Source organism: Colias croceus, chromosome 23 (assembly GCF_905220415.1).
Source record: "Colias croceus chromosome 23, ilColCroc2.1".
NCBI classification, from domain to species: Eukaryota; Metazoa; Arthropoda; class Insecta; order Lepidoptera; family Pieridae; genus Colias; species Colias croceus.
The window spans coordinates 3560070-3579757 of NC_059559.1; the positions used below are offsets into that span (position 1 = coordinate 3560070).

General features: G+C 34.3%; 1 protein-coding gene across 4 annotated transcripts in view; it reads right to left on the reverse strand.

Moving 5' to 3' along the window:
- Window positions 1-19688, reverse strand: part of LOC123702498 — a 95134-nt gene that overhangs the window by 41791 nt on the left and 33655 nt on the right. For all 4 annotated transcript variants that reach the window (XM_045650275.1, XM_045650276.1, XM_045650274.1 and 1 more), the window contains one exon: window positions 657-762. In XM_045650275.1, coding sequence (XP_045506231.1) covers window positions 657-738 — 82 coding nt within the window. In that variant the 5' untranslated portion in view covers window positions 739-762. The remainder of the gene's footprint in view (window positions 1-656; window positions 763-19688) is intronic.

Genomic DNA, 19688 nt, shown 5'->3' on the forward strand with positions numbered 1-19688 from the left:
TATTTGTTATGATTTCTCGAATTTTCTAATGTATTCGCCCATTTATCTTCTTTTTTTAAGACAAAGCGAAATCGATACAGTTTGGCGTTATTCATGTTGCCCCATTCAATTTCGATCCAGTTCACACGATAACGTTTTTTTTCATTAATTATACTAATTAACTTCAGTCTTAATTTGTATAATAAGGTACTACTAGATATAAATCTGATATTCTTTTTTATTTCTTACTAGGTTTCCGCCCGCGGCTTCGCCCGCGCAGTCAAAGAAAAACCCGTTTAGTTCCCGTTCTCGAGGGATTTCCGGGATTGCGTCATTTTTCCGGGATAAAAAGTAGCCTATGGTCCTTTCTCGGATATCAAAATATCTCCATACCAAATTTCATGCAAATTGGTTCAGTAGTTTAGGCGTGATTGAGTAACAGACCAACAGACAGAGTTACTTACGCATTTATAATAATATAGTATAATAGTATAATAAGTATGGATATTTATCCGCGCGGCGTGCCCAATGGGCCGTCTTCACAATTGCTTTGGGCGAGTACTTACCTACAGGTAGAGAACATTTGTTTGGGCCATCACTGCCCATTGTGAAGAGTGCACATAATGCACGATTTTAAATCACTAAACGTATTCTATTCCACTCTATTCCGTACCAACCTTTCTCTAGCAGCTGCGCGAACATGCTCTGCACGTTCGAGTGGTGATGTTTCCACCGGAGGCAATACTGCTGCGGCGCCATCCTGCCGCGGATATGTTACACCTTCTGGAAGAATGGAGAATAATCTAGAATTAATTTAGAATCACGGAACGAGAATAGAGTTGATTGGCGAGGGAATGTTACAGAACCTTTTGGAATACACGAGAATAGAGTTAGTCACGAGGGAATGTGACAGAACCCTCTGGAACAAAAGTGAATTTTATGGAATAAAGTAACAGTTGCGGGATGTTATGGCACATTCTGGAACAGTCGAGAAATTGAAAGATACAAGTTAGAATTACGGAATGTTCTGAAACATTCCAGAACAATCGAGAAATTGATAGATACATGTTAGAATTACGGAATGTTCTGCAACATTCCAGAACAATCGAGAAGTTGATAGATACATGTAAGAATTACGGCATATTCTGCAACATTCTAGAACAATCGAGAAATTGATAGATATAAGTTAGAATTACGGAATGCTATAGAACATTCTGGAACAATCTATACATCTGTAGACTGTAGAAGGGTCAATTCTGTACATTGAAAATATTGAAAAAATAAATAGCATATAATATAATTTAATATAAGTGTTACTGGATCAATACCAAACCCAAATATGTGATTAAAAAAAAATTTGTCTGTATATGCTGACATCACGTGAAAACTAACGGTTCGATTTCGATTAAACTTGGTATAATTATACTTTATTATCCTGGGCATAAAATAGGATACTTTTTATCCTGGAAAAATACGTGGAAAATAAAAATCTTAATTTTCCAGTTTTATCCATAGACGTTGTTCTGTAGAACCGCGATCACACGTTGCGTAACCTGCAGTGGACTCTTTTTTTATAAGATGTCATTGTCGAACGCGAAGACGGACATCCGCGCGGACGGAGTCGCGGGCGGAAATTAGTCGATAATATTGAATTGCAAATTGCTAGAGAATGTTATGGAACATTTTAGAACAATCGAGAAGTGATGGCATATTAATTGTGCATAATAAAAATCTGTATTAAAATAAAATAACAATTTTTAAATATTCTAAAAACGAACCCGTCTTCCGAACTAGTTTTACAAACTTATAAACAATTTCTACAAGAATATAAACAAAATCTAGTATTTAAAATAATGCAGACATACATACATATTTATAGAAAACTAGCGGTCCGCCCCGGCTTCGCCCGTGGTACATATTTCGCAATAAAAGGTAGCCTATGTTCTTTCTCAGGGTCTAAAGATTGTCTGTGCTAAATTTCATCAAAATCGGTTCAGAGGTTTATGCGTGAAAACAATACATACATACATACATAATTACAAACTTTTCCTCTTTATAATATTAGTATGTACATAGACTTATTTGGGTACATTATCCAAATTCATGATATAGCATACCTATTTGATGAAAATTATAAATAATCATAATCAAAACTGCATCTGAAATACTGGAGTGACCGCGGTACATAGTACATAGTACATACTTAAATAAAGAGTGGTACATAGTACATACTTAAATAAAGAGTAGATACCCTATAGGCTAATCTAAATCCTACATAAGTTACATGTACATATATGTCTAAACTCAAACTCAAACATTCATTTATTCAATTAGACTACTATTTAGTAGCACTTTCGAATCGTCATTACATAATTATTTTAACATTTACCACCGATTCGGAAATGATCTTCTAGCTTTCCACCAGCGGCATCGCCTGCGCAGTCAAAGATAAACCCGCATAGTTCCCGTTCCCGTGGGATTTCCGGGATAAAACCTATCCTATGTCCTTTATCGGGTATCAAAATATCTATATACCTACCAAATTTCATGCAAATTGGTTCAGTAATTAAGGCGTGATTGAGTAACAGACAGACAGTTACTTTCGCATTTATAATATTACTAGCTTTCCGCCCGCGGCATCGCCCGCGCAGTCAAAGAAAAACCCGCATAGTTCCCGTTGCCGTGGGATTTCCGGAATAAAACCTATCCTATGTCCCGGGGTATAAAGTAACCTATGTCCTTTCTCGGGTACCAAAATGTCTCTATACCAAATTTCATGCAAATTGGTTCAGTAGATAAGGCGTGATTGAGTAACAGACAGACAGACAGAGTTACTTTCGGATTTATAATATTAGTATGGATAGTATGTCTAAACCCTACATAGGTTACATATGTACATATATGTCTATGTCAGATTTCATACGGACCCGATCAGCAGTTTTCGCAGAGTAACAAACATTCATGCATACAAACTGGCATTTTTATAAGAGTAGTATAGTATAAGAGTAGTAGAGTAGTATAGTACCCACCTAATAGTACCTATACCTACAATCTAAATATATTTTAACTAGCTTTCCGCCCGCGGCTTCGCCCGCTTTGTCTAAAACATAATAAATTATGTACTAAAACCTTCCTCTTGAATCACTCTTTCAATTTAAAAAAAACCGCATCAAAATCCGTTGCGTAGTTTTAAAGTTTTAAGCATACATAGGGACATAGGGACAGAGAAAGCGACTTTGTTGTATACTGTGTAGTGATTAATTAAATTAGGTTAAGGGTCATTTTTAGGGTTCCGTACCTCAAAAGGAAAAAACGGAACCCTTATAGGATCACTTTGTTGTCCGTCTGTCCGTCCGTCCGTCCGTCCGTCCGTCTGTCAAGACCCTTTTTCTCAGGAACGCGTAGAGGTATGAAGCTGAAATTTATATCAATTACTCAGGTCTACTGTCCCTTGAAGCTGTGAAAAAATCAAACTTCTAAGCCAACGCAATCAAAAGATACAGCCGTTTATGCCGCAAATTTTCGACACTTGCAAGGGAATCAAAACCTACAGGGTGCTTCCCGTGAACTCAGAATCTTGAAATTTGGTACGAAGCAACGTCTTATAGCATAGATAAAGGAAAAATTACGAAAACCATATTTTTTTAGTTACATCACATAATATATTTTTTTTTAATAATTTTAAACTTACTACCCATTTCCTCATAAACGCGTAGAGGTATTAAATTGAAATTCATACCAAATACTCAGGTCTATAATAGTTACCTTTAAGCTGTAGCAAAATCAAACTTCTATGTCAACGCAATCAAAAGAAACAGCAATTTAAGCGGCATATTTTGAAACTCGCAAGTACTCGCAAGGGAATCAAAACCTAAAGGGTACTTCCAGTCGACCTAGAATCTTGAAATTTGGCATGAAGCAACGTTTTATAGCACACATTAAGGAAAAATTCCGAAAACCTTAAATTTTACGGAACCCTCGGTGCGCGAGTCCGACTCGCACTTGGCCGGTTTTTTTTATATATTATGGATGTAATAGTTTATTAGGATTGAAAAACCGCCCCTGAATAAGATAAAACATCAATTCACTAATTAGTAAAAATTTGCTTCAATTTATTTCAAATATTAATAATGTTAAATACATTTTAGCTAATGCAAAAGCAATGTTCAATGACTAGTTTCTGAGTAATGCGTGGAACAAACTCACACATCTAGTTTTGCATATTTGTTTGGAAATCCTTATATGTATATATAGTTATATGGGTAATTCTATGATAAGAGGTGACTACTACGGAAATCTATGTAAATGTGTTTTTTTGATCTATGTATTGCTTTTTTGTGCAATGAATCACACCACTTCAATGCCCTTTATTAAATAACATTACAATTAAATATCCAATTAAAGCATATTTTTGTAAAATTCGTTATAAAATGTAAAAAAGTCCCTACCCTGGCCTGTCCCCTTATCGGTTTCAGCTTAACTAACATACAATACATTCACTCTTTATATTATTTGATAAAGCAAACTATGTTTACCTCAAATTTAAGTAAATACACTTAAATGTTATTAAAGAAAAATTCAACAATATTTGTTTATTTTCAATAATTTTTAAACTTTATTTTTGTCCCGCTCTTTTTGTGTATCTACCCTGGCAATATTCGCACCGCCGCTGTAATATAAAATATCAGACGGCCATATTCCCTAACGCGCTGAGCGACATGTAACGACGTGAAGTTAGCAATACTAAGCACAGAAACGGTTAGATCGACGCCATTTGACAGTTGTTCCGACGCGTTCGTGCGGTGTAACGGTTTCGCAAGGTCATTGTGTCTCTCCCCTGGTAAGTAATAAAAGTTATAATAATCACTTAATTTATTTGCATTTCCTGTCCGAACTTAGTAATACTGTAATAGTCAAAGCTTGCTTTATATTAACTAAAACATTTGTTGTGTGAATCAAAATAATTCATTATGTCATGAAAACGTCTTTCCCCTGGCGTATTTCCCCTGGTGAGATTATTGCCAGGGAAGAGACTTACTGACCAGGGGAGATAATATGCATCGTATTTATACTGTTATCATTATTTGGGAATCTTCGTTTATTCTCGGTTTAAAACCGTTAGAGTGAAATGACAGATACGGGCTTTTTAGCCAAGTAACTGCCATTTGAGACTTATTTAAGTAGGTGTGTTGTGAGGTGTTTCGTCACTCTGCATAAACTTTCGCACAATCCTGCAAGTGTTTAAAATGGCTGCTTTTTGTAGATTAATATATGTGTTATGTGGTAATTCTATTAACTTCAAACTGTGGTGTTAGTATTTAGGGACTATTCCTGTAGTGGAAATAACTATCGGTACTATGTATACTTTACTAACATTCCATATTCTGTTTATTTCTTCCTGTAACTCTGTGTATTTATTTATTTATTCAGTGATGGTTTTAAGTAGGTAATGTGAATTAGGGACTGCAATATCAATAATGTATGCTGGTTTTTTGTTTTTATCATGAATTGTAATATTGGGTCTGTTGTAGTGTATCGTTTTATCTGTTAAAATTGCTCGATCGTAGTACATTTTGTGTGTGTTATTTTCTTATACTTGTAGTATGGTGTGTCTGTGTTTTGAATGAGTTAATATTTGAGTGCTAGCTTTTCATTATTATTATTATGTTTCTCGGTTCCATAATACTCGGGTATCACCAGAAGGACGGTACCCGGACCTTTGGAAGGCTTACGTGGGGACACGGATCCAACACGCAGAGGCCCTTTCGAGACCTTTACTGTGTTGTGGGACACCAGCCGCAGCCAGCCCATGACTGCACTATAGAGATACAGTCCTAGGCAGTCCGCGGCCGATGTAGGACTATTGTGAGAAATGGAAGCAAAATAAACCGGGCTATGGAATGGGATGCTACATGGACTGGCATTGGGGACTATGGAAACTATGGCACCTGCCTTTCTACTTAAGGGAAGTAAAAATTTGTTGGCAGGTGGTGACTCGCCCTCTCACTGTATGGGCCTCCGAAATAAGTCGCTGCAATAGTGCGACAAGGGGGCAACATATTGTGAGCAGCTAAGGGTGGAGAGGCGTCCCTGGACTTTAAACTACGATCACGCGCTCCCTGAGGGTCCAGCATCACGTGCCCACTCGCCACTTACTCTTCGCATCCACCCTTCGAGCTAAAAGCTCTCGCGACTCCACTCTGGCCGGCCGGTTAAGGCAAGCCAGAGGTGGGGGTCCTGTCCTCGTCAGGCTTCACTCCAACTGGCCGGTGAAGGCAAGCCGGAGATGAAGACAGGGGCCTCCCCCGGGAGCACTCGGTTCCCGCGGGGTCGCTACTCCCCGACACCCCGCCACAAGGTGTCCTGATCCAGAAAAGTATGAATTGCAAAAGCAAAAAGAAAAAGAAAAATATTTTAAAAAGAAGGAGAAAGGAATTATAAAAACTGTCGATCAAATGACTCCTAGAGAGCAACGTAAAGCACGAAAGATATATTTGTATTTTATAATTAAAACATATTCACATTTATTTTCGTTTTAGATTTGAAAAAAAGGCAAGGAAAGGATTTTTTGTTCATATAGGCAAGAGAATGCCTTCAATTTGCTATATTATAATTGTATTTTATAATTAAAACATGTTCATTTATTTTCGTTTTAGTTTTGAAAAAAGGCTGTAATTAGATAGTATAAAATTAGTGATAAATAATTATTAAAAGTCTGATTTATGATTAATACGATACCTAGCCTGATTAATAAATAAATACATGTGATAACAAGTGATAACTGCGTTAAAAACAACCGACTTCAAACTTGCACTTGCAAAATTTACAAATACCTACCTAGACAAAAATGCTCATAAAATAAAAACTACTGGGCCTATCCGAATAAAATTTTTATGGGACCAATTCGACACCATCCCGCATCGAACAAAAAAAGAATCACGTAAATCGGTTCAGAAACCTCGGAGTAATCGGTGTACATACATAAAAAAAAAAAAAAATATACCGGCCGAATTGATAACCTCCTCCTTTTTTTTAAGTCGGTTAAAAAATGTTGCCTGATTATAAGTTTCAAGTACAATCTTTAATAAAAGTCGATTGTTTATATTGTATTCTTTGTTTTATTGCATCTAATTCTCTCCCCTGGTGAAATACGTATCTACCCTGCTCTTCATGTCTCTACCCTGCCTGATGTATTTACCCTGGCCATCAAAAAAGTGACAAAATATCTATAAAGTAACTTGCCCTTACGTGAATAGATACATAAACGGGCCAAAAGTCATGATATATATGTTTGATGGAAAAACTCCAACTTTTCTCCTTAGCCGTCTCCTCAATAGATGTAGAACCTCTTATTATAGAACTGCCCATATAACTATACAGTTATATTTAATATTGTATTGTTTCAACTAAATTAGAAATGTCAACAAAATTGACATTTCTAATTGTTAATCTCCTTGATGTGTGTTGATCAAAATGAATCATCCTCTTAATAAAATTAAATCAAAATCGGTCGAGCCGTTCAAAGCATACCGCACACATACATTCTTACAAAATAACATCAAAACATCTAAATACAAATAAAAAACGGGACACACAACTTCCACAGAAACACCAAAAACGGCGATAAAGTAAACGAACCAATTTCAAAAAAACGATAACGCCCGGTCGCCGGGTTCATCCGTTATCAGTCCGTATACAGTTTGTGTCGCGGAGGGAAATATTTTAAATTTTTTTATTTTTTTCCACTCGCTGTAGAGTTATTTAATATTTACCTACTGCGTGTGTGTTTAACTGTTTACGCACTGTGCTATACGATATCGACAAGTTATTAGATTACAATTTACATAGTTAGTTTCATTTAAATTTTTCTAATTGATCGTCTTTTACATTGGGGAGAGATTTTGCTATAAAGACTATTCCTTATTTTCTGGAATGAAGTTCTTTAGCCCGTTGCGAAAGGGGGCTAGGCAGAATTAAGATCAAAAGTTGTAACGACATTTTTTCTGTAATAGTTGTAGGCATTGCGGCGTGCTCTGACTCTTTCTCTCTCTTATATTATTCTTATATTATCATTTCCCTATTTTGTAAAAAGGTGTAGATAGGTTACCAATATTCGATCTTCATAAACAGCGCACATTCGATTTAGATGGCAAGATTCAACTATCGTGAGCGAAAAAGAGACAGCTGAAGAATGTATCTAATTAGCCACATTTCGACGTGCCACTCCTGACTTCTTGATTCGATTTTACGACAGATAAACGGACAGATTTAATTCCAAACTCAATTTCTCGATATCACCACACAGTGAGTAAACTCAGTCACATATTATGTACGCGTCAAAAACCGCTGATAGCGCTTATCAATCCAATGATTTTGAACGACCCCGTCCCGTCGGTACCTACATGATATTTTCGAAAACATTTATTGATGTTTATATGTATTGAATTTGTTAGTTTACTGCGTAATTGTTAGCTTGCGAGTTTAAGATAAGGCAGTCGTAATATTTTTTTCTTGAGACACTGTCGATTGTTCTACTAGCTTTAAACTACAGGTGACACCGGGGCAATAGGCTTATTTCCAATATAATAATAAGATACCTGCATAAGATCATCGAATGATGAAAATATTTATCGTAAACAAATAGTAATGAATTATAAACTTAACCCACCTCTTAACCTTGCTTATTTCTAACATCCTTTCAGACAAAGTTTGGTGCAAAATGTACAATTTCTAATCTCACCAGTTGTTTAGGTTATGCGTTGTTTTATAAGTCAGTCATTGATTACTTTTCTTTTTTACACATTTTAATAATTTTATTATGATAATGGAATTTTATCGTGATTAATGAATTATTACAATACTATAATCTTGAATTATGTACATCTGTCGGCAATCCAGATATAACAATTAAGATAACAAATTATAAATTATAAAGTTCTTTATATTTTTTCCATTGAGAACCATGTTTAATGTTTATATTTTAGGTACAACATTATCTTACTAATTAATAAACAATATAAAAGTGGTATTTACTAGTATTATCTTTCTATTCATTAATTTATTTAAATATAAACTTGGTTACGCGTGTAAACTTCGTTCATAGAATCCATACTAATATTATAAATGCGAAAGTAACTCTGTCTGTCTGTCTGTTCTGCCGTCCTTTAACTAGAAAGCCGTTAAGCCACCGAAGTGAGTTTCGAGTAAATGGCAAAAAACACGGAAATCGTTATTTCTTAAAAATTATGACACTTAGGATAATTATTGTGAGATACATCGATCGACATTTAATTATATTATATATAAATAATAGTTTCTAACCAGACACTGTTATAATTTATTTTTAAATTCACTTTTTCTCGTTTAGCTCAGCATATAATCTGAAAATTTTAACTTTTTACTGGACAAGACGGCCGTTGACATACCATAGCGACTTTTTAGCTAAGTAATTTAGTATTTTTATTTTCATTTTGCGATTTTATTTAATTTATTAATAAAATGCTTACCTAAAACGTCGTTAAGCTACTATAACTGCTTTTAAACTATGACTTTCGCTTTAATTTAAATTTCAAAAACTTTATAATCAGCGGTTAAGGGCTTTTGGATGCTTTTGTACTACGATTCTATATAGTTGTACTAAATTTTAATCTTACTTATGTTAAAAATTTGCTGCTGGCTGAGGCTTTGCTCTCCGGAATTACATCCCCTAGGTCACCAATGGAAAGGAAAAGGATTAAAAGCTTTTAGATTTAAGTATTAAGGATTTAAACACTATCTAAATTAATGGTTTTCGCGTCTGTCTGTGAGTTACAAGTATTTTAAACTCTTTTACTAAATGACTCAAAAGAGTCACTCTTTTACTAAATGACTCAAAAGAGTCATTTAGTAAAAGAGTTTAAAATACTTAAAAAAGTTTTTGATAAAATTAACCTTTTTTTTACGTCATGTTCACGTTTATTTCATTACAGAGGATCATTTCGGGGTTAAGATTGAGATAAATCTTCTAGAATTGCAATTATAACGTTATTTTATAAATACTCTTCTGCGAAGCCATCATACGAGTCAAGGATATGTGAGTACAAATAGGACAACAAACAATGTAAACATAAATCGTTTTCTGAAAAAAAAGTTAAGACTTGTGCACGAGGGTTTTGAAAAAAAAACCATCCTGGTTTCAAAAGGGCTTCAAGCTCTTATATGTGGGCTTCTCTTAATAAATAATGTTGCTTATCAAATGATTAGAAGACTCTTTCATCCACATTCAGAAAATATAATATACCAGAATATATTATGGAAAATAGCAGGAGGTAGAAATAGAAAACTTTTTATTTGCTACCATGTTACAAAAATACAAATCTTAATAGTCTAATATAAAGAAAAGAAAAAATAGAAATAGTGGCAAAATGGACTCCCCGCCAGGGGGTCAAAGGTAGTGTACTCATAATAATTTTTCTATCACCATCTCAAGTACATGGCTTGACAGTCGATTACTAATTCCACCCAAGGGGTAAATGACATCATTAATAAATAGTACAGACTGTCTATGTCCTCTTTCTCGGTTACAGAGACTAATCAGAGTCTAAACAGAGAAGTACGATTGAAAGTTCGCACTGTCGTAACCTGCAGTACCTACCAAATTTTCGTAACTTTGACTTGTTATATTTTCCGTAATTTAGCTGCTAGATTGTATTAAACTTAGTAAACCTGATCAGACACTATACGTCTTGTAAAAAAAAATCAAAAGCAATCGGTACTCTGCTTGGGGGCGACACAATTACAGCATCACACTCATCCCCGAAACTGATGCATCACCAGAATCGGATAACTGCCTTTTAGCTAAAAAATGAGGGTTAACTGCTTTGTAACCAAGCAAAAAAATGTAATTAGAATTTTTCCTAAATAAAGTTACTTAACTAAAAAAGCGTTAAGGGCGAGTAACTGCAAATAAGGTAAGGATTTCCATTGGAATCGTTATATGAAAGCATATCACAAAGCAGTTATAGTCAGTTTGCGTCCCTATAGTCAAGTATAATCTGATGACGTACTTTTAGTTAAGTAAAAAGTTAAAAAATAATTATGAAATGTGGCGATTAAGGTACTTAAAGGAAATTTAGCGAAGTAGTGTTGGTTAGACGCTTTCAAGTTATGGAATCGCCGAAAATTGTGTTACTTAACGGCTCACAATATTTTCTTATCTCTATAACTATTAATGCTAGAGAAATGATTCTTAGACAGAAAGATAGAGAATTTTGATCTTTGTCACCCTACATTTAAAACTGAAAATTGACCATTTGAGGGTTAACGGCTTTTTAGTTAAAGGACGGCAGTGTTACTCTCAATCACGCCTAAACTACTGAACCAATTTTCATGAAATTTTGTATGGAGATATTTTGATACCCGAGAAAGGATATAGGCTACTTTTTATCCCGGGAAAATGACGCAATCCCGGAAATCCCACGGGAACGGAAACAATGCGGGTTTTTCTTTGACTGCGCGGGCGAAGCCGCGGGCGGACACCTAGTCTTCTATAATTTATTATTTTCATATATATTTAAAGAACTAGTTTTCCGCCTGCTTTGTCTAAAACTTAATAAATTATATACCTACTAATACCTTCCTCTTGAATCACTATCTATTAAAAACACTGCACCACAATCTGTAGTATAGTTTTAAAGATCTAAGCATACATACAGGCACTAGGACAAACGCGAGAAGCGAGTTTTTGAATATTTCTAAGCGTAAAACTCGAGCACGGCTCAACCAATTCGGATAAATTTTTAACGCACAAGCAAGGTTCTTAGGAAAAGAAAAAACGTAAAATGGGTAATAGATTTAACAACGTCTGCAGGGGTAGCTAGTTTTTGGAATCAACACGCATCTGTACTGAAATTTCGTATTAAAAAATATTTTCACACAAAAAACTAAAATCCTAATTTAACAGTGAGATTATTCAACAGTTAGCTGCAATTGTATTAAGAGAGACAGGGAACTGAAATCTCCTGTCTCCTTCTAAACACCGAATATTTCCGCACACAGACACCTCTATTGCACGCCTTATAAGCGAAGCGTTGAGGTGGGTACTACTGTCACTTCGCGCAAAACATCTGATTTTTCAAACTTAAAATGTCTTTATGTATCATACATTGCACTTGTAAGATAATACATACACACACATATTAAGAAAAAACACTATTTTTAACATTCATGATATTTTTGATGTCATTTTTGTTATTTAAACTAGTTAAAAAACAGTTTAAAAAAGTTCTGTCTTGGACGTCCGTGTGTCTGTATGTGCGGAGGATTTTCTTGTTAACACGATAGCGACCGAAATACTTTACTAATCGAGTCTTTTTTTTCTCTTACGCTTGAGTATGCTCAGGAATAGAACCCTATCATTTTTCAGGGTCTGATTCGATGTGGTTTAATTGTTATTAAATAAACAAAAAAAATATCGACTTTTTTTATATTTATAGTGTACTCAAAATTCACCATTATAAACTCGATTCTTTATACTATAAGCCAAGGTTTAAAAAAATAAGTTGGTAGTCAGTCCCTTAAACCTGCGCAGTTTCACATCTAGGTGGGGCCACAAGAAAAATAGCTCAATTATTACGGTACCGCTTTCTTTACTTTTCCAACTGTTTTGAGACAGTACAAGAGCATTGGCACATGAGAACAAGTGTATCTACATACTTATATTATATACACCTTTATAAATAATCAATTTTATTGTAAAGGATGAGATTATGAGGCGTGCACTTTTGGATTTTCCAAACTTTTTTTAATTACCTCTACGATTACCCACGTTTATATGTCACAAAAAACCGCCGCCAATCGGGTCGTCTATAAAATATTTTAATAATTACTAGAACAGTAGCATTCATTGTTAATTGTTACGTTTCGTTGCATCTAACGATCATAAAATTGACTACAAGGCTGTCACTTTGTGCAAAAATAATTAAATAAATTGCCTTGGTCGTATGAAATCCTATAATATAGAAGAAATTAATAAATATTTGATTGCGATTTGAACTAGGACGCGATGCGTTTTTAACCCCTTTTTTTAATAAAGCATAAAGATGACAAAAGAAGATTTTAATTTCTAAAGGACTACGGAATCGCGGCTTAGATGGACTATCCAACAGTAAAATAATTTTTCAAACCGAACCCGCGGTTCCTGAGATTAACGCTTTCCGATAAACAAACAAACAAACTCTTCAGCTTTACAATATTAGTATAGATTATATATTAATCTAATTAAATATATTATTTACTAACAACTGCCAACCCTGCAATATTGTAATTCTCCCATCCGTCACGATTAACTTTCGAATGCAAAAGAAATGAAATTGTCATACGAACGGTTGTTTTTTGTTCGCATTTTCCTTTTAACAACGGAATGAATTTAAAAACGGTTCTGGTAAATACTAGATTCTAAACGCGGCTTTCCTCGCATTCACGATTTAAGATATTTTCAATCGACTTCAAAAAAGGAGGAGTGTTATGTTTTTTTTTGTTGGTTACTTGAATAAATAAATAAATAGAAATAAATAGTTTTTTCTCGATAATTTGTTCTAGAAAAACATTTTTATAAGGTATCCCGTAGAAACTCCTTCAAAATCGGTTCACCCATACCAATGATTACCCCGGAATAAAGTGGAGGAGTGGAGGATTTTTAAAGTCGATTATGACTATCTTCTTATCATAACAATAAGCACTTTAGAAGTTGTTCTTTTGGAATTATAAACGTACCGTCTTTCCAAATTTTTATGATAAGCAATAGAAATTTTAGAAATTTGAAAGCTTTGAACCTTCAAGAGTAATTCTCAATTGAAAATCTTAAATTATCTAACTCCATATCTTACTTCTTATTTCAAATATACATTTCTTATTTGACACTCTAACAAAGACGAACCTAATGACACATCTCAAGTCAAAATCCATCAAGCCGTATCCATCACCCTTTAAAGTGTGCCAAAGACAAACACTCACAAAATTAAGAGACTGTCTCAACATAATATGCAACGTCGGCATCAAAAAAAACTTTTATTTCTTTTCTTTTCTAAGATGAATGCACATCTATTCTTATGTAATAAAGCTGAAAAGTTTTTTGTTTGTTTGCCAGAAAGCGTTAATCTCAGGAACCGCGGGTTCGGTTTGAAAAATTATTTACTGTCGGTCGGTTCCGTAGTCCTTTAGAAATTAAAAACTTTTACGGATTTTAAACGCGGTTTATTCATTTTATTATTAACCTAGCGTTTCGTACACTAACTGCGATCTTGGTCACGGGGAGACCAAGGTGTTATAGATCCTCTGTAAACGAGATCATCAGGAGTACACCGTGGTTCCTTAGTCCTTAACAATATTTCCTCAATGTTAACAAAACTGGCCTATGTTACATTACCCTCCTTTTCACACAGTCGGGTAAATAACACTTACGATTCACGCAACAAGCATCGCGTAATGAAGTTAAATTGAATGAATGCTTTTTGAATTTTATTCACACATCCGACACTATTTAAACACACTTGCTTTCAGTACTGACCCGTTTTTGTAGATTTTATTAACCGACTTGAAAACAGGAGGACGTTGACCCAATTCAGTTATATTTCCTTTTCAATGTTTTTTACCAAAAATCTTAAATTGGTATAGGATAGGAGTTAGGACGATTTACGGCCGAATTTTCCTCAATCCCTGGTTAAAACTTACCCGTCCAATAAAGTATTTACACGATAAAATTAAAATGTCACCTGTAAACTGTCAATTGCATGCAATAAGAATACATTTTGAAATGGTAGTTTAATACGTTATTCGACGAATAAGTTTTAACCGCGGATTGAAAAATCAGCCCTTAATAAAATATTTCAAATTGAAAGAACATCTAAATTATTCCCGTAAAATTTCATCAAGATCAGATAAAAGTTAATATATTTAAACACAAGTCTAGTAAATAGCCAGATAGCCAAACTTTGATCATTTAACATTGAATCATCATCAGACCACATACGTTCCCACTGCTGGGACACGGGCCTCCTATGAGGGTACAGGCCATAATCCACCACACTGGCCAAATGCGGGCGGATGTCACATGTCGTCGAACTTTTGATTCTTCGACTTGTCGGTTTCCTCACGATGTTTTCCTTCACCGTTCGAGCAGTGGTAACAACATTCGCAGATAATTTGAAAAATCAATTTATTTCCTGCGCGCTCACCTGGTGTCGAACACCGGTCTTATCGATTTGAAGTCCAAGATCTCACAACTGAGCCACCACATTTAAATTTTACATTTACTCCACAACTATTTGCAAACGGTCTTACCATTTAGGTGTAATTAGCATACAAACTCCGAAACATATTCGTTTGTTCAATAATTACATATCTAATGATATTTAAAACGGTAATATTTTATTATTTGTACCCCGTTACTTCACTTACACATTTACAAGTGGGTATTCATACAATTTTTTTACTACCATATCACTACATAGTATAAAACAAAGTCGCTTTATCTGTCACTTTGTACCTATGCTTATATATCTTTAAAACTACGCAACGGATTTTGATGCGGTTTGAGTTTGAGTGATTCAAGAGGAACGTTTTAGTATATATAATTTACTAGCTTTGCGCCTGCGGAAAAACCCGCATAGTTCCCGTTCCCGTGGGATTTCCGGGATAAAACCTAGCCTCGTGGATAATGTAGCTTTCGAATGGTGAAAGAATTTTTAAAATCGGTCCAGTAGTTTATGAGCCTATTCATCAAACAAACAAACAAACAAAGTTTTCCTCTTTATAATATTAGTGTAAATTAGGTTTTAGACAAAGCGGGCGAAGCCGAGGCCGGTAAGCTAGGTACATATATAAAATTCTCGTGCCTCAATGTTATTTACAAGTTATTTACCATACCTACTGCTCCGATAGGTTGGACCGATCCTCATGAAATTTTGTGTGCCTATTGGGTATATCTGAGAATCGGTCAACGTTTACTTTACAGTTTACACGTCAAAACCTTCTTACTTTATAATTTATACATAGCATAATACCTATAGTCCGTAATAGCTACATTAAAAGGGCATTGAAACTTTCTGGCATATCAAACCCGCCGCCATTTTGATTTTTTTTCAAAATCGCGGCGCACGATTAAAGTGGTATGTATGGATAGAGGACACATAGACGAAAAAAAATGTCTAATAACATAGTACCCTAAAGCGTCACATTACCGAGATATTTGGAGGTAAACACACACACACACATCCTCACAAACTTTCGCATTTATAATAGGATAGGATAGTAGGATGGTGCTGACAGAACAACAGCGTTACACTTACAGCCTCAGATGTAACATTTATGTTGAGTCGGTAATCCCTTTCCCTGAGGTGATACAGATTTAATATTATTACGTCTTCACATAACCTTTTTTTAAGTTATAAGTATTGTCTGTAATCTAATGTAGTTACTGTATCATTTTTTGGGAATAAATCTCTTTCTATTCTAATTTTAGATAAATTAGTAGATATATTTACGTCCAACATTTATACTAAATTTCAATACGAAACCCTTAAAGACAACTATACTAAGAGCGTCTTACAAGCTTAGTATTAACCTACACTCTGGTCCAATCTAAAAAGCTCCCCCCGTTACCGGAGGTACCATGCGCACGCGCAACTAACTGTCAGCCACATCCAGTTTTCTCTCGGCGTCGGTTTTTTCCGCGTCGTCTCGGAGACTAATGTAAGAGCTGATGTATTTATTACCAACATACATTAAACATGCTTACATAATACAATGATAATGTTGTTTTGATAGGTTAGCTTTTTTCTTCTAAAACAGGCATTTAAATATTTTTTAAAAGTATAAAATCTGTCAAGTTCACTAACTATTAACTATTCAACGTACATACAAGTTGGCGCACGCGTCTCCACTCGAGTGTTACACAGGTAAAAAGTATCCTATGTGTAATCCAGGCCATCAGCTATCTCCATACAAATTTTTAAACAGATTTGATCAACTGATTTTATATGAAAGAGTTACAATATCCATCAATACAGTAGGTACCACACAATCCACACACACAATCTTTCATGTTTATTATATATAGGTAAGTTATAAATTTTAATATTATACGACAAAATATGATTTTATGCTTGTTAAAGCCCGCAGCTTCCGTCTTCGCAAGACAGACTTTTTCTGCGTAAGAAAATAAAAAAAGTTTGGAAAATCCAAAAGTGCACGCCTCATAATCTCATCCTTTACAATAAAATTGATTATTTATAAAGGTGTATATAATATAAGTATGTAGATACACTTGTTCTCATGTGCCAATGCTCTTGTACTGTCTCAAAACAGTTGGAAAAGTAAAGAAAGCGGTACCGTAATAATTGAGCTATTTTTCTTGTGGCCCCACCTAGATGTGAAACTGCGCAGGTTTAAGGGACTGACTACCAACTTATTTTTTTAAACCTTGGCTTATAGTATAAAGAATCGAGTTTATAATGGTGAATTTTGAGTACACTATAAATATAAAAAAGTCGATATTTTTTTTTTGTTTATTTAATAACAATTAAACCACATCGAATCAGACCCTGAAAAATGAAAGGGTTCTATTCCTGAGCATACTCAAGCGTAAGAGAAAAAAAAAGACTCGATAAGTAAAGTATTTCGGTCGCTATCTTGTTAACAAGAAAATCCTCCGCACATACAGACACACGGACGTCCAAGACAGAACTTTTTTAAACTGTTTTTTAACTAGTTTAAATAACAAAAATGACATCAAAAATATCATGAATGTTAAAAATAGTGTTTTTTCTTAATATGTGTGTGTATGTATTATCTTACAAGTGCAATGTATGATACATAAAGACATTTTAAGTTTGAAAAATCAGGTGTTTGGCGCGAAGTGACAGTAGTACCCACCTCAACGCTTCGCTTATGAGGCGTGCAATATAGGTGAAAATATTAACATACTGGAAGGCGGAAGCGAACGATGCTGGGGTCGAAAAACTAGTATTATTATTTATTATAAGTTCCTAATTAGTTAAAGCGAATATAATGCAAGTATAATAGTTATTCAATACTCTCTTATAAATTATTAATTCGCAACGAAACGATGCGAGACGCTGTTAAACTGTGTTTTATCATTAATTCTAGTAATAAATACATCAAAATATGAATTAATCATTGTTAAGAGAAACATTCAAATAAACAAAACTACGGTATGTTTTTTCAACTTTCAAAAATAATTACCTTTTCAAATGCTTCGAGTTTCTAGTAACAAACTAAAGTCTCTGGAAAGGTTAAACTCACTTTAATAGAACCTTTAAAATATGAAAGAGGAATTTATATTACAACGTATGGGCTATTACTTATCCCTCCATTCTTACTCGCGTTTAATCGACTCCTACTGAAAAAAGTCGCGCGAATCGCTAGTAAAAAATAAATAAAACAAATATTTTTAATATCTCGCTTTGCGTTTACAATGCTATTTATTTTTTATAGAAAGAAATATTATTTTAAAAACAATAAAATCAAACGGTGGGACACAGGTACACTACCTCATACTTTTAGGAAGTTAGTCAAAAATATAGTTCTTTTAAATATATAAACAGAGTGGTACTAAAAAGGGTACCTAGTTAAAAAAGGTAACCAAACTGTTCAGCATATAAAAATAAATCGCCGAGTTTAAAAATTAAATACGCATAGGTACGTTTTTGTCCTCAGCTCTCGGCCTACAAAATTGAATGCAGGCAATTATTAACTTTTTATTTGCGCAGTATACTTGTCTAGCCTAAGACAAACAGCCGCTTTCTATGTATAGTTATTTAACTGTTATGTACTTACTGCTTTAGAAATATCCAACTGATCCTAGTATATATAGATACTAATTATTATTAATTCTATTATAAATCTGAAGAGTTTGTTTGTTTGTTGAACGCGCTAATATCTGGAACTACAGGTCCGATTTGAAAAATTATTTCGGTGTTAGATAGCCCATTCATGGAGGAAACTATAGGCTATAGATCATTACGCTAAGATCAACAGGAGCGGAGCACTGCTAGTGAACTATAAAATCGAGTTTGAAATGTATTCCACTCCATACTAGGTAAATGCCAATGGGTGGCCTGATAATGTCTGATGAACCCTCGTTAATAGAATAAAGATTTAAAAAAAGGTAGGTACTTGGCAAGCTGCCATTAATACATTTGAAGGCAGTGCAATTAGGAGATGAAAAAAGTGCAGAAGTGCAACAACATGAAGGAAAGCGGGGACGGAAAGCTATAGTCTGTCGTAGATATTATATATGCGGAAACAATCCTTCCCCATTTCATTTTATTACATGGTATATTAGAATAAATTACCCGAGATACGTTGTTCTGCCAAGGCTCTATTATTACATAGGGGTAGGTATAAAACATACACAAATAATTGCATAAAAATCGGCCAAGCCGTTTCAGAGGTTTGATGATTACAAACACTGCGGCACGAGAATATTATTTAAATAAAGTATTTTTTTTAATTCAGGTGAGTAGATAATAAATAGTAGATAAAATAAAATATTTTATCTACGTATTACGTAAAACGTTAAAAAAATAATCTCAAAAGATCTCATTAAACGGCGAAACCGAAAAAAAAGAGTTTGTATAGTTAATGCAATAATTATTACCTACAATTTAAGTAATTAAATATAAGCTAATGTTTTTTAATTTAATAATTTT